The sequence below is a fragment of the Pituophis catenifer genome, unplaced genomic scaffold, assembly GCF_029215685.1.
Source record: "Pituophis catenifer annectens isolate HBS135680 unplaced genomic scaffold, rPitCat1.0.hap2 SCAF_2, whole genome shotgun sequence".
Taxonomy (NCBI): domain Eukaryota; kingdom Metazoa; phylum Chordata; class Lepidosauria; order Squamata; family Colubridae; genus Pituophis; species Pituophis catenifer.
The window spans coordinates 115,591,467-115,608,754 of NW_027256882.1; the positions used below are offsets into that span (position 1 = coordinate 115,591,467).

The window sequence follows — 17,288 nt, forward strand, 5'->3', positions numbered from 1 at the left end:
TATCTTTGTCTGTTTTTCCCATAGATAGCCCTGGCAGCCTCAGCTGCCTTAGCCTGATTCAGCAGCATAGCACAAAATTGTTTCTTGGCTTGCTTCAGCTCTGGGCTACGATGCAACAAGAAGCTCCTTTGTACTGTTCTGCTGGGCTATGCTGGGTTTCCTGGAAAGCCCTTTGCATACAAAGCCCAGCCCCACCCTGACCCAGCAGCACAATCCAAAGAGGCATTTTTGTGGTGCAAAAGGCTTCCTGAGGTATCCCAACAGCACAGTGAAAAGGCCTTTTCCTTGGTGCAAGGGGTTTCTGTGAAGGGCATCTGCAAAGGGGTGGGCTTTGCACTATGAAGGAGGAGGAGTGGGTTCCGCTACTACATAGGAGGAGGAGCTATTGGAAGCTATTACCTTCGCTATTGGTTCGGAACTGTGAGCTTGCGTATGGCACTTCTGCGCATGCGCAGAGCGTCCGTGATGATGTCATGGCAGGTGGGTGGAGCCTCCCTCTGCCACCACTACCGGTTCGCCCGAACTGGGGTGAACCGGTAGAAACCCACCCTGTCTAGGAAACTCCAACAGTGTGGCACAGTTTTATTTTTTATTTTTTTTGTCAGTATGAAGGGTTTCTCTGAAGAATTAGACTTTGTACCTTAAGCAACTTCTTGGGAAGAAGTCCTTCACAACATGCAGAAGTCCTTCGCAATATGAAGTTCAGCTGGGTCCAGCAGTTCAGTGAAAATCTGCAGTCACCCAAGTCCCAGGTCCCATTCACAGTTGCCCTCGCCACCCTGCACTGTGAAGCCCTGTGCTGCCCCAATGCTGTGCGATCTGACTGTCACTGTCTTTTTTCTCCCTCTGCTAATGTAACAAGCCTGCCCTGGCCCTTAATGAGGAAATCATGTGGGACCATCTTCTCTAAATATTGAAAGAAAACCAGTGTGTGGCCTTGGGAAGAAAGCCTTCTGCTGCCCCATAAAGCATCATGCCAGACATGTTTGATCAGCAGCAGGAGGAAAAAAACAGTGAAGGTCAGCTACGGTGTCAGGAGCTATGAAGTACAGGGAACTCAAAGGATATACTGTACTATAGGTAGAGGAGACAGATGTGGGAGGGAGCTGCAACACCTCTGCAGTCATAAGTGCAAAAGTCTATGGACATTCTCTGTCATCCAGATTATGGTTGTCCCAAAGGTGCTTTTTTCAAGAGGCAATTAGACTTCCTGATTTTTCTTTGAAGACATTTAGCTTCTCATCCAAGAAGCTTCTTCAGCTCTCTCAGAGCTCTCTGAGCTGAAGAAGCTTCTTGGATGAGAAGCTAAATGTCTTCAAAGAAAAACAGGAACGTCCAGTTGCCTCTTGAAAAAAAGCACCTTTGGGAAAGTGCAAATGGTTGCCAAGTATCTAAATTTTGAACATGGGAGTGCTGCAGTGGCCCTAATTTCAGGCACCAATTGCTTGTTCAAAATTGACATAACTTTGATCACTGAATAAACGGTTGTAAGTCAAGGCCTGGAAAGCAGTACAATAGAACTTTCTCTGGATGTTATTACAGCACATTCAATTAAATGAGGATGATGGACAGGAGAAATCCAGGCTAACATTTTTACTGTGCTTTGTGTTTGCTTGGTTTAGAAGCAGCAAACTCCGCATGCAATGAAGAAAGATTTCTGGTGAATGCCATAGCAATGTCCCTGATGAAAGGGATGGTGTTTAAAATGGAGATCAGTGGCTGGATCCTGGCTGGAGAAATCTCTCCAGAAACTCCATGTGCACTCTGGACAGCTGCTCCTTATAAGCAGATGGCAAAAAGCAGACTTTGCAGGTGGCTTATGAGTTGAGCAACTGGGAGACAAGGGATACAATCTAAGCTCATAGTCATAACACAAAATGGACCAAAAGCTCGGCCAAGCCTCATTCCTTAATCAACTTTGTGGTTATTTTTTACTGCTTTGTAAATATCAAGACCCTTTGGAGCTGTCAGTTTTTATTGCATCCACCAAGTGATTTTACTTCTTAAAGAAAGAAGTTTTAAATACGATTTTAAGGACTTGGAAGAATAAACAGCAAAAGGGTGCCTTAGAGTGCTTATTCTGGAAAGTTAAAAATTAACTAAGGATCGAGATAGATTTGGAATAAAAAAAAAATGAAATTAATTATAAAAAAAATTTCCCATGGGAAACTGAGATTGTGTAAGTTCTTTGAAAAAACACATAATTGCTATGAAAAGTTTTTTTTTCCTATGATTTAGAATAAACTATAGAGAAAGTTGCATGTGAAAAGCAAGCTAATCACTACCTTTTGCACAGTCTGCTCCATGGTAGCCAGGAAAACAATGACAGATTCCGGATACGCATTCGCCATTCCCATGACAATTGCGTGGACAGTCCTGTACAGAATCTGAAAAACAGACATCACTTGATTTGTCAATTATTCCTCCAGGTAACATTGCTTTTGATCTTCATGCCTCTAATGAAATGTCAACATCTGAAATTCACATCACAATAATTAGAAATGGCCCGAACAAAGAAGAAAATCTTAACACTTCTTAAGAGTACATTTTCTAAATATTACTAAAGATTTTGTCTGTTTTGCTTTTGCTTTTTTGGTCGAGTAGCTATTTCCCCTCTGTGGGGGAAAAAAAAAAGAATTTACTGCACTTGAAGGCATTTAGCAGCCCTATTTTCCATTTGAGGAAATGCAGAGGCAGAAAGGTCCCCTCTGTAATATAATGAGTCCAAATCGCACATTCACAGCTAGGGGTCTCTTGTACTAATGATTAGAATGAGTCATTGTATTTTGGTAAGCGGCTGCAATTGTGTATTATGACTCAGAAGGGAGTCTCCTATATATGGTGTGATTTCTTTTTATATTGTATGTAGCTTTCCCATATAGTAATTACTTACAGCCAGACAATAATTCCGTATGAACAAAACATGCTAAAGTGGCAGCTTTTAACCATGTTTTCTATAATCTCTGCACTGGAAACAACCACAATTACTGCAGCATCAGTCTGTGTTATTAATACTTTTGCTTTTATTTTGTCTGTGCATCTTCACTGATACATGTGTGGCAAAGAAAATCAATATGCTGAGAAAAGTCAGAGAGCTACAGTAAATGTCTCTTTATAAGCTTTGAGATCCTTTAACACCTGAAAAGGAACAGAAATCTGCTTCCTCTTATGCATAGCTGGTGCATCAAACCATGTATCTCAGACATAATGGAAAGGTCCAAGGATTTCTTTCCAAGGAAACCAAGCTCTGATGAAATACTGGCATCTTTGATATCTTTTCACTATTCAAAAATAACTTTCGTGGTTTAATGTTTCTCAGATAGCTTACCTTCTTTTTCTTCTATATCTATATCTATATCATCTATATCTATATCTATATCTATATCTATATCTATATCTATATCTAATCTATCTACCTACCTACATCTATATATCTATATCTATATCTATATCTATATCTATATCTATATCTATATCTATATCTATATCTATATCTATATCTATCTATCTATTTATCTATCTATCTATCTATCTATCTATCTATCTATCTATACATGAATACAGGGACGCGGTGGCTCAGTGGCTAAGACGGAGCTTGTCGATCAAAAGGTCGGTAGTTCAGCAGTTCAACTCCCTAATGCCGCATAACAGGGTGAGCTCCCACTACTTGTCCCAGCTTCTGCCAACCTAGCAGTTCGAAAGCACGTAATAAATGCAAGTAGAAAAATAGGGACCACCTTTGGTGGGAAAGTAACAGCGTTCTGTGCGCCTTTGTCATTTAGTCATGCCAGCCACATGACCATGGAGACGTCTTCGGACAGCGCTGGCTCTTAGGCTTTGAAACGGAGATGAGCACCGCCCCGTAGAGTTGGGAATAACTAGCACATATGTGCGAGGGGAACTTTAACCTCTACCTTTATACATGAATATTTTGCACCATCTGTTTGTTTTGCATAGATCAGGGCCTCTACTAAAAGAAAAAGAATTTCTGTGGCCTCACATTTCATGCCCAGACATTGTCAAGCTTCTTTCAAACACAAAACAAACTACACAGCTATACTTCCAAGGGCACAAAAGTTCTTATAATTACATTTAGTTCACAAAAGCTAATGAAGCCGTTCTGTAAGAATTCCAGTGACCATTGTACTGAAACTAATTTTTGTGCCCTTTTTATCCTGCCAACTTGGTGTTATAGACTTGAGACCATGTCCTTTAAGGAGGAAGCAATAATAATAATTTAAAAAATGAAGTAGGTATACTGAAAATTATATATTTTAGGAATGTATATTGCTTTGTCTCTATAAACACATACTGTATTTTTCGGAGTATAAGATGCACCTTTTTCCCCCCAAAAAGAGGGTGAAAATATAGGTGCGTCTTATACTCCGAATGTAGCCCCGCCCAGCTTCTCAAATGGAGGTTTCAGAGGCTGAAAAAAGCATCAGAAACGAAGCTTCAGAAAAGAAGCCCCCAAACAGAGCTTCAGAAAAAAAGCCTCCAAACAGAGCTTCAGAAAAGAACCCACCAAACAGAGCTTCAGAGGCTTTTTTTCTGAAGCTCTGTTTCGGAGGCTGTCAGAGGCAGGAAAAAAAGTTTTTTTCTGAAACAGAGTTTCAGAAGTTTCAGAGGCAGAAAAAAAAGCAAAAAAAAAAAAAAAAAAGCAAGGCACAGAGCTCACAACCAAGGCACCTGTTGCTAAAATTCACCTCTGGGAACAGCTGATTGGGGGTATTCCAGGAGGCTGATCCACCTGCCAATCAGCTTTTTTCTTATTTTCCTCCCAAAAAAGGCACGTCTTATACTCCGGTGCGTCTTATACTCCGAAAAATACAGTAATCATAGGTATAGAAGGAAAAGTAGAAGGAAAAGAATACCGTAGTTTTTGCTCAGAGTGACTCACAATAATTATCAGTATTTTTACATTAATAATAAAAAATGATAATGGAAGGAAAAAACTTTTAAGTTAATTAATTTATAAAATTATAAACATTTTCTAGTTCATATATATATATATATATATATATATATATATATATATATATATATATATATATAACAGTATTTCTGTATTTTTATATGTATTTAGCTAAAGAATAACATCTTTTGATATTTGTTCTTTTATTTAATATTGCTCAGTATTTCAAATCTCTATATATGGCTTGATGGTGAAGGTAATAGATATGTGTCAAAAGACCTCTGAACTGAATAAAATACTGTACTTTTCTTCCTTTTCAAGCAATTACTATCATTGTGCCATCAAGAAGTCTACCTAACTATTATACCTATTACTTTGGACTTGCTCATAAACTGTTACTCTGTTCCTAACAACACTTTCCAATATTAGCTCCATGGAAGGAAATGTTGCAATTTTAAAATTTTGCATTTCTAGCAGGTTGCTGATTATCTGAATATATGAAAGTATTGAGACAAGGGCTGGATTGTATATATTTCAAGATGTACGATTTACATGGGTATACAATTCTTATACTATCCTATCTCTTGATTATTCTAAGTCAAGGTAGTTTCACTAATGCAATATTTCAAAAAACCAAACTTCTATGAATTGCTAGCAACATATCTATTTTATTTTATTATTGTATTTTATTCTGTTTATTTTTTATTTTTATCCTGCCTTTCATTATTTTTTTTTATAAATAATACTAGTACTAAATAATACATTATTATTATTATTATTATTATTATTATTATTATTATTATTATTATTATTATTATTATTATTATTATTATTATTTGAATTTGTATACCGCCCTACTCCCGAAGGACTCAGGGCGGTGAACAGCCGAATAAAATACATATAATATAAATGTTAAAAAACCATTAACATACAATTAAATAATTGGCCCAGAAAACAAAATTTAAAACACCCCAAATTCATAAGACAAGTTTAAAATTTTAAAATTTAAAAAAAAAAATTAATTTTTTTTTAAATTTAAAAGAGAGGTTAGGCCAGGCCGGCCTGCTGAAATGTTCTTTTTTCCTCCTATTTTCCCCACAACAGCTCTGGGTTGGGCTGAGAGAAAATGACCAGACTAAGTTCACCCAGCCGGCTTTTATGCCTAAAGTGGGACTGAATTCATAATCTCCCAGTTTCTAGCCTGGTGCCTTAACCACTAGACCAAGCTGCCCAGAGCTATAAAAGATTAAAATGAAATTGGTTAATGCTATAAAATATTCTTCTAGATATTTCCAGTATTAAAGAGTTTAAAAGCTAAGGGAGAACATATTTAATATAACACAATATTCCCCAGAGTTTATCAGAGCTGAAATCCAGCTAGAGGTTAGCAAAATCACTATGCCTGTTTGAAACGAAGGCCCACCAAGGTTGAATAAGATATGTTTGAATGGTAGCACATAATTTAATCATGTTTTATAGCCAAGAGTGCACAGCTATGGCATACTTACCCAATATGACAGTACTGAACGAAACCACTTCTTTATCTTTGCCATCATTGTAAAAAGCAAGGTGCCACAGCCCCACATCCAAATATTGAACAAATACAGCTTCATTCTGAACTAGCGTCTGGATACTTCGACGCTCACGAGGAGACTCCACAACACTCCATTTCTCTTTTCCATCTAAACGTTCCATAAAATCATACTACGGGAGAGAAGAAAAGAAAAAAAAATACACTTGCTATACTTACATTGCATAAAGTATGACACAAATGTATTAGAATGCTTATTTGCAGTGGAAAAAAATATGATGCTTAGGATTTATTTATTTATTTTTTGTTAGAACAGGCGGCATTGTTGAAGGACTAAATCTTCACAGGGTTTAAACCCAGTAACTTGGTCTCTTTCCCTCTCCTACTCATATTGACCAGAGATCTTACACTGGTTGTACAGAATAACAAAATTGGAAGGGATCTTAAAGTTCATCTAGTCCAATCCCCTGCCAATCAGGAGACTCTATACCATTTCAGACAAATGGATGTCCATCTCTTCTTAAAAACCTCTGATAATGGAGCCCCACAACTTCTGGTGGAAGCTGTTCCACTGATTAATTGGTTTCAGTCAGGAAATTTCTCTTTCTTCTAGGTTGGATCTCTCTTTGATAAGCTTCCATCCATTACTTCTTGTCCTTCCCTTAGGTGCTTTGGAAAGTAAGCCAATCCCTTCTTTGCATTTTTTGATAAAATGACAAAATTAGTGGACCAGAGGAATACTGTCAATATAATTTACTTCAGTAAGGCATTTGATAAAGTAGACCATAACCTACTACTAGATAAAGTAGAAAAATGTAGGTTAGACAGCATCATCACCAGATGGATGGATACATAACTGGCTGACCAACAGCACTCAGTGTGTAATCCTCAATGGAACTGCATCTACATGGAAGAAAGTATGCAATGGAGTACCCCAAGGCTCTGTTTTAGGCCCAGTATTCTTCAACATCTTCATCAAGGGATAGATGGGGGACTCATCAAATTTGCAGATGATACCAAACTGGCAGGAATAGCCAACACTCCAGAAGATAAGCTTAAGATACAGAAGGATCTTGACAAACTTGAACATTGGGCACTATCTAACAAAATGAAATTCAGTGGTGAAAAAAGTAAGGTTCTACATTTAGGCAAGAAAAACAAAATGCACAGGTACAGTATATGTGGTACCTTGCTCAATAGTAGTAACTGTGAGAGGGATCTTGGAGTCCTAGTGGACAACCATTTAAATATGAGCCAGCAGTGTGCAGCAGCTGCCAAAAAAGCCAACATAGTTCTAGGCTGCATAAACAGAGGGATAGAATCAACCACATTGAAAATTTGGACATGCCTACATCACATCTGTTTATTACTTCTCTGTGCATTAATTTTTGCAAATATAGTAATAGTGTTTACTACTTGACACACAATCAATACATTCATAAATATATGCTATTCATAAAAAGCATACAAACTTTTCCATTGTAGCAAGGCCTTAATATAACCACATATGTTATTTAAACATATCTGTCAGGAGGAAAGGAAGGAGTTAAAGACATAGACATATACTTCTGCAATATTTTTTGATTGGGATAATGTATTTGGAAGACTCCCGTTCCCCTGCCTCTCAGAGTTTATTGCTCTTTAGGTGGTTTGTGTACTGAGGGTCAACATGGAACAATGTAGGAATAAAACTTGACATTTTTCACTGATAGCATGCTGCTCTGCTTGGATAGTGATGATAGACTCTTCTGGTCTTCTGCATGTGATACTGATTCTGTCCCTCAGATAGCAGGCAGGCTCAGCAGTTGGCCAGATCGAAGGAGCAACATGCAGAGGTGCTAAAATGATTTGAACTGGCTGAAGCTACAGGGACCTGGTCTTACCCCACGGCAGCAATTGTGTCCAAGAAGATGCAGGAAGCTTTCAGTGCACTGCACTTTCAACTATACTGCTGCTAAAAAGACAACTCATTAGAGCTGACTTATTGAAAAAGACTGCTTAATTCATATGTGCGTAGAACCCCAGGAACAAGAGAACTGCTGACAGAATGCCCTGTGCATTTTTTATCTTTTTCACCCTGAGATGTCTAATCCACAGCTTTTATTTCCTTCCTATTATTCCCAACAGGCAGTAGGCAACTGGATGGATAGCCGACATGGATAGTGAAGAGGTTGGCTTACATGGAAGATAAAACAATCTCCCAATCTCAAATGATTCCAAAACAGTGAATGTGGGGAACGACTTTGCAAACTGAAGTGAGATAATGGAGGATATTGATCATGTTCAGTATTAAGAACTGGAAATAAAAATTCAGGCATCTTATATCTGCATTAAATATGATGACAACATGAAAGAGGGGTATCGGTTCTTTCTGAAAAATTAATGTTTCTTTTCAAATTGTATCATTCCCTTTATTAATATGATCCAGTTCTCAGACATTTTTATACAACTGTGGTGAAGTATCACAATGAATGTCAAAGTTTAAGATTAAAGAAAAATATATTTTACAATGGCCATCTAACCATTAAATTTAGATGCTGAATGAAATGGAGTTGTGGAGGATGTTTCTTTTGTTCCACAATATAGGAAATACAGTGAGAAATGACTTTAGATTGGACACATAACTGTATGAGGCTCTGCAGGTGTGACCTTATCCAGTGGTGGGATTCAGCCAGTTCGCACCACTTCGGGAGAACCGGTTGTTAACTTTCTGAGCAATTTGGCAAACTGGTTGTTGAAAGAAATCATTAGGGCAGAGAACCAGTTGTTAAATTACTTGAATCCCACCACTGATCTTATCCCATTTTAGAAGTGAATATCAAAATTCAGAGGTTTTACATTAGGTATCAGGGTTCAACAGATTTTTTTTTTTTTTGTATTGTCACTAAGAAGTATTTTCCTTTATTTTATGTACCTCAATTAAAAATTTTTGAGGAACTTCATCTGGGAGAAATTTTATGACATCTAGATATGACACTGTTCTGTGAATTAGAATCCCTGAGAATGTGTATTTTTCCAAATTTTGCAATGCAATTCTCAGGTTAAAAAAAAGAAAAAGAAAACTAATGTAAATATATTAGTGAAAAATTCACATAAAAAAAATGAGAAACAGGTATACATTGGGAAACATATATATCAAAATAAATGTGAATTTACAGACTTAACTGTTTCTCTACTCATTTGTGGTAATAAATGTCCAGGCCCTACTTTTATTTTATTTGTCATACTTTGTTTTTATAATGCTTAATACCTGATAAAGGTTGGAGTTTATAACAAGTTGGATACTTGCTTTGCCTCTGAATGGTAACAGCCTACTACCAGTTTTTGAATCCACCCTGAACATTACAGGGTCTCATCCGTTCAAGAGTAGCTTTATCTTTCTGTAGCCAATTTTTCTGGTATGAAAAAAATACAGAAGGATGAAAAAGAACACTACAGATGATTACAAATAGAAAATATCCAGTATTTTTTAGAAAGAACGTGCTTCTTCTTGACTTCATTAGTAGAGAAATTCTTTGTAGCTTTGCCTTAGACAAAAGTTACAAAAGGAAAACAAGATTTACATGGGGTTATATATTTGGGTAGGGGGCATGATGGTTCAGTGGTTAAAGATGCTGAGCTTGTCAGCTGGAGAGCTGACAGCCCAGGTTCGAGACCTGAGCTTTGTGCAACAGGGTGACTTCCCATTACTCAGGAGCTCCAGCTCCTGTCCACCTGGTAGTTTGAAAGCATGCAAATACAAGTAGATTAATAGGTATCACTTTGGTGAGAAGGTAACAGCATTCTATGTGCCCTTGGAGTATAACCATGCTGGCCATATAACCATGAAAATTGTCTTTGAACAACATTAGTTCCCTTGGCCAAAAAAAGGAGATGAGCACCATGTCCTAGACTTGGACATGACTGACAGGGAAACCTTTACCTTTATATATTTGGTAAGCAGTTTAGCATAAAAAACTGCTTTGCTGTATTGCTAGTCTCAAACATAGGAAACAAATCATTGGATAGGCTAACCCAGAATGGTTAATCCATTGGCAGTTACAATGCATGACTCTATTTTTTTAAAAAACCGTCTATGCTCTATATCTGAACCTTACATGAAAACTAGATTGCCCTCTAAGTAAACTCCAAACCCTCTTTCTACCTTATGTGCTTTTTTGTATTTCTTCCTCAAATATTATAGTATTGAATGCACTAGTTTATTGAACATAAAAAAAATCTTGCAATGTATCCAATGCTAAGTGAAAATATTTAGAACTTTCAGTTGCTTTATTTATTATAGGGAAGGAGAATCACAACATCAAAAAGTAGGGATGAGCTGAATTTTTATCCCTCGAGGTGATGTATAAACTTTAGCTAATGAATTCAATAAAAAGGTGCTTTGTCTTTATTGTTAAAGTAAACCAGCTACAGACAGAATTCAAGGTCTGATTTTGCTTCACCACCTGTCTGGCTGGCTCATTACTTTACATTTCTCTGTTCTATTCTATTGAACTTCTGATATAACTTCTTTATAATGGACTGTTTTTACAAAATGTTCTTGGTGAAAATGTCAGTTTCCCCCTAAAGCCAGGCATAAATGGATAAAAGTGAGAGATGTGGACCACACAGTGAAAGATTGTAACTTCATCTCTGAAATCAGAAACAAGCTGTATGCTCTATTGACATGGAGAATAGATCTTTGAATATATTGCTAATCAGTTCTTACAACTTAAATTAAGTTTCTTTCAAATCTAACTTGGGAAGACTGACTTTATTTCCTTTTTATTTAATTTCCTACAACTCTTCAGTAAAAGTGTATCTGTCATCAAAAATCATGTGCTGGAAACAAAAAGATAAAATTATATATGAAGCTGCTAGATGATGGAATTAGATTTAGAAATTGATTTAAGTTGATGATGTTTCTTCTATTATTTTGGAAGGACTTTTTAAAAAATCTGCCTACCCACCCACCCACCCACCTACCTACCTACCTACCTACTTATCTAGTACTCTCAAAATTTTAAGTGGTATTTTCTTTCCAACCAAACAAAATTCCAAGTTTACTCCAAACTCAAAGTTATTTATAAATTGATAAAAGTTTTCAGTACATAATTCAACATTATGGAAACATCTTTAATGTGGTTACTTAGTTGTTAAGCCTTAAGAGTTTTTGTGTCATTAGGCTTCCTTTCATCTAACTTGTAGTAATGCTCATGAAGGGAGCCAGTGTATGTGTGTGTGTTAGATAAGGTAAGTTATCATCTTTTCTAGAGGACATAAATATACCTAGTTAAATTTCTCACTTGCTTTGCTTTGATTATAAAAATATGTTAACACCCCTGAGATATTAAAAATTCCATTTTCCTTTATTTTACAGCTTTGACTTGTTCCTAAAATGTATCTTGCTTCATTGGTGGTGGGGAGAATAGGATAAAAGGGGAAAGAAGACGGCGAGAATAATCAGTAACTACTTCTATGATTGTTTATATCACTGTTGTGTGTCTAGAACCCTTCATGAGCAGCTTCTTATCATAGAAGCAAGTACAATCAAACCTAGAGTTCTCAGACTCTCAAGCTGAAGCTGCATGCCCCATGTTTTGATTAAGGGATGAATAATTCATCTATAAGTTATTGGGGGTTGCATTTTCTATGTTTATGTCTTCTTCATGCCACACTTAATAGGCTGTACTGCTATTTAATTTCTTGGATGTTTGTGGAATTGGTGTCAAACAATCATTTATAAATGTGTGGAATGCGATGTAGCATTTTAAAATAATTCAGGTTACTAAAAGGCATCTCAAACTTTTATAATATTTAACTTTGAGGTATTGCAAGTCCCAGGTAAACTTTTAAAATGAGAGGACAGATAAAATATAATTTGTTGTTGTTATTGCTTTCGTTGAAGGTATGTCACATCTCTAAAGAATAGTTATAATTTTTGTTTAGTAAAAGCATTTATCACCTTTTAGCATATTCTATTTTCTCTTTTGACAATACTCTTCATTCTTCTATTATGCAAAGATTCATAGGAAAATTGTCTTTCTTTCTAATGACAAACATACTGTTTTAACTTTATAAATTTGCTCTGCTATTAATGGAGGACATGTTTAGTTCACCCATTTCCAGATGTGTGTACTACTTCCAGATGTGTTGTACTACTTCCGTGAGAAGTAGGAATTTTACAATGTATACTCCAGTATTTTTTGGAGTTACAAGGTAAACTAGTTAAATCAAAATAACAATATGTAAGTTATTTTTACTTCCTGCATTTAAGTTTACAATGGGAACATATTATACTTTTAAGGCAGCTCATTCCTGTAAACAATATAAATTTCTGCCAAGTAATTTTAAATAAGTCATGATTTTATTCATAAATGTCTGATCTGAAGGTTATATACTGAAGTACCCATCCACCAGTCATTTGACACTTAACATGACAACCTAAACAAGTTTACTTTTAATACTTGTTTTGCATTATGGAAGTTAAAACTCTGCCATATGATAAGAGATTGCACTGATAATGTCACTGAAACTGAGTGTAATTTAGAGTTAAATTGATATACTAAAATCTCAATAAGTTTATAAAGCAAATGAACACTTTTGGTTCACCCTTTTTCCCTTTAGCCTTTAGTCGTAATTAGGATAATAGAAAGAGTAGCTTACTTTGGCAAAGTAGTTCCATCTCCTTGAGTGTAACATTACATAGGAAAGGCGGATTAATATTGCATTGATTAGGCACTACTAATATATTTTTGTATTAATTTTTATCAGATTTTCTACTCTTTTTCATTTGGACTATTTTGTTGATGAACATACTTGTCTTTGCTTGGACATGAATGTATAATAGAGATAAGAGTCCTCAGGCATCTAAACATTCAACTAATTTTCAGTTCAACAGATAAAAAATGGAACAAGCTTAAGAGTAATTTACTGAAGCATGTTAAGTATTTTACCACCAGAGAATACTGTAACTCACAGAGCTATCAAACTTTTTTTTTTTAGCTTTTAATATGTCACTCAAGGTAGCATTTCTGAAGGGTTGCTATCCCTTTGATACATCATTCCCTATCCACAGAACTGTTCCTAAACAGGCCAACAGCTCCATCAATTTGACTGACTAGGCACTTGAAATATTTGCTAAAGACTTACGGAGAAGCTTCAAACTCATTGGGGTTTTCAGACAGGAACTGTGTCTTCATATTCTCAGGTTAATCATGTACCTAATTTTCTGATTATTGACTTGTTCTCTCAAAGGATTTTAACTTGCTTTGGCTTATCTACATTAATCAGTGAGGAACTGTCAAGCTTTACATTCCTTTGCCAAATCAAAATTTTAAACTGTGGGAACATGGCATTTTCATTTTTAACTTTAGGATGCTACCTAATGTCAATTCTAGATTATGAATATAAATCTCGCAAGTCATAAAGAAAAGCATTTAATGCTACTTTTATTCTGGGATAGAACAGGCTGTTCCTAGCAGCACATTAAGTAATCAATAGATGCTGCCACGTAGCGTTATCCTGTTGTCAAGGTTTATAGCTGCTCAGAAAGCTAGTGCATATTTTCTGGGCATATTGAAATTGGTGAATATTATTAGCCAAAGCCAGGATAAAAGAAATATTATTTTTTGGGAAAAGCCAGGTCTGTGGACTCCTGTAGTGCAAGACTATAATTGGGAGTAAACTTAAGCAACGATTTGTGGATTCGAATACCAAATGCAGGAATAAAATCAAATCCCAGGTAGAATTTATGTTATGTACCTTTGCATTTTAACTAGGTTAATAGGATAGAATTGGGTGATAATCTGGTAATATTCTCTCCAAATTTAGAACATCCTCCCAAACTTAAACTTGTATCTGTAAGAATATGATTACAAATGTTCATATGGCAAAGCAGGTTGTAGATAATGCCTCACATATTTCACAAAAGCCCCCCTTAAACCAGAAATAAATATTATGAGAGGCTGCTTTCTTCACTGGTAATTTTCCCCCTCCTTTTCACTTTCCAGTTAGGTCTCTTCTCCAACTCAGCACCTACCAGTTGATGTGGGATAGCAATTACCAGACAAGCATGGGAATTCTAGGCCTTATTGTCCTACCCAATGTTCCAAAAAAACTGAAGGACACCAAATGGGAGAAAGCTAATAGAGAAAGAAGTGATTGTGATATTACTATCAGGATGAGGATGTTCTCTGTCCTAGAAATGGCCCTCAATGTAATGGAGGTGTGAAAATTCATAGAATCTTTGCTAAACATAGGACAAGTAATACAAATTCTCAGATTAAAAAGTTACAGTAGTTACAAAACAATTCCCATTTTTTTTATCATCATCATCATCATCATCATCATCATCATCATCATCATCATCATCATCTTTTGGTCTTTTAAGCAACTTAGTACAATACCTGTACATGGGATGGTGGAAGTCCTCTTCTTATATAGACAGCAAAAAGCGCATCCTTCCCTAAAGAGATATTGAATTTCAGGAACTGTGGCTGTGCAATGTGAATTTGTGCTCGCCAGAATACTCCTTGTGGCACTTCTTGAGTGACCCTCCGTCCGACCTCTGCCTCTCCACTGTCAATGCTATTGTTTCTAGTGGCCCATGGTCCTGGAAGACAAGAGCCAATAAAACCATAGGACAATCAGAATCAAACAGATTTATTTTTAGCATTCCTATTTAAGATGAAACTGGGTAGCAAACCTATATGTCAATGCAAAGCGCATAGTAGTTATTAAGACTAAATTTACCAACCTATACTTTAAAAAGTAACAATGAAAGCAAACTGCTTCTAGTAGAATTTTATCAATGTAAGAATGACAATCTTCTTCTTAAAAAGCTATAAACTTGTTCCCTGGGGCATTTAAAATCTTGCATACAGCTTCTCTCCCATTTTTATTTCCAGTGCTGCTCTTTACTGATCAAACATAATAACAGCAGAGAGTCAGCTAAGCACATTAAAAGCTTCTTGCCCTCTTTTCACCATTCTAATGTGAACAGAATATGAAAATAAATCCACAAGGGAAAGTGAAGGAATAATTTCAATGACTTGTATTCATCCTGTGTCAAATACCAAGCAAGTTTGTAAGCAATCAAAATATAAAAAGAAATGAATACAGATGAAAGGAAATACACTTAAAGACAGTTACATTTTCTTCTACCAAATATTAAGAAACTAAATGTATTGTTTATTATATTGGGTTTATTATATTTTATCATATTTTAGTTGAAATATTTTGGCTAATAATGTTCCCTAGACAATGCCTTTGGCTGATGTATAGTAAAACTATCATGAAACAATAATATAGACACATTAAAACAAAAAGAGAACATTTGATACTTATATTTCATTGAATTCCTAGATTTTTGCTTTGTGAAGGCCAAAAAGGAACCCAATAATAACACATTCTTTTATGTATTTGTATATAACTTTTACTTTCTTCCAATCTGTTTAACTGCATGACTTGAACGTGCTATGAGAAGAGTCATAAGCAATTATGAAACCTTGATATTAATACAAATCTGAGACAAAAAAAAAATGAATTATAGATCTATGGGTTGCTACTAAGCTGAAGAACAATCATTCAATCTTGGATCAAATAAAGAAACTTACTTTGGGCATGTGACACAAGTGGAGAGAAAACAGAAGGCTTGGTAGGGTTAAAGAACTAGCAATGAAAGAAAACAGATCAGATGGATTGTGGGATCAAAGAAATTACTGTATTGTATATGGTCACCAGGCAGCCAACTCCAGGACACCTAAATAACACCTTGGATTACAAGAAGCTGTGCCTACCAGATGTGTGAGTGCTATTCACTTCTTTTCTTTCTTTCTTTTTTATAAAAAGTTTTTTCTTTTTTCTCTTCATAACAAACATTATATCATTGATCAATCAGTGCGTCAGTTGGGTACAAATTTTTTGTGTCATCATATTTAACGCTTACCATTATTTTCTTAATATGTACATACTTTTACATTTCAATTTATTATATCTCCTGTTAAAGCATTTTCCTTCCAAATTTATTTAATTTTATACCACTTTTTGTCCATATTCACTTTCCATCCAATGATAAAATTGGCTCCCATATATTATAATACTCCGATTCTTCCTTCCCTTTAATTGCCAATGTTAATCTATTCATTTCTGCACATTCTAATATTTTCTCAATTACCTCTCCCTCTGTAGGGATTTATTTTGGCTTTCCAATTTTGTGCAAATACAATTCTCGCTGCAGTTATTACATGAATAATCAAATATACATTTTCTTTACTAAATTTCTCAAATAAAATACCCAATAAAAACAGCTCCGGTTTTAAATCAATATGTTGTTGCGTCATTGCCCAATAGTTTCTCACTTCTGCACACGTCCACCACATATGATAATATGATCTCGGTGTCTGGTGGCATTTCCAACATTTAGTTGATTTATCTTTAAACGTTTTTGCCAATCTGTCCGGTGACATATGCCATCTATAAAACATTTTATACAAATTCTCTTTATATACTGTTGCAATTGTTAATTTATAGTTTTCTTTCCCATTGTTGCTGCCATTTATCTAACTCTATTACGCGTCCAAAAATTTTTGCCCATACTATCATTGTTTCTTTTTCTTGTTCTTCTTCTAATTTAATACAAAATAAGTAACTATACAATTTTTAATCATTCTCTCATCTGTTCCTGTGAGTATCTCATCCAATTCTGTCATCTCCAAGTAGAAACCATATAACTTAGCATCTTTTTCATATCTCGATTGTATTTGCAATTGTATGTACCAAACCATATCAATTCCTTGTACTTCTAATTCTTGTTTTGTTTTCAATTTCCCCTTTTCTGATAAAATATCTTTATATCTAGTA

General features: G+C 35.5%; 1 protein-coding gene across 2 annotated transcripts in view; it reads right to left on the minus strand.

Annotated features, from left to right (window-relative positions):
* The window catches only part of TENM2 (teneurin transmembrane protein 2), an 823,064-nt gene that overhangs the window by 173,294 nt on the left and 632,482 nt on the right, over nucleotides 1-17,288 (minus strand). For both annotated transcript variants that reach the window (XM_070937374.1, XM_070937373.1), the window contains exons 7-9: nucleotides 14,834-15,039; nucleotides 6,424-6,619; nucleotides 2,286-2,387 (exon numbers count right to left, since the gene is read on the minus strand). In XM_070937374.1, coding sequence (XP_070793475.1) covers nucleotides 2,286-2,387; nucleotides 6,424-6,619; nucleotides 14,834-15,039 — 504 coding nt within the window. The remainder of the gene's footprint in view (nucleotides 1-2,285; nucleotides 2,388-6,423; nucleotides 6,620-14,833; nucleotides 15,040-17,288) is intronic.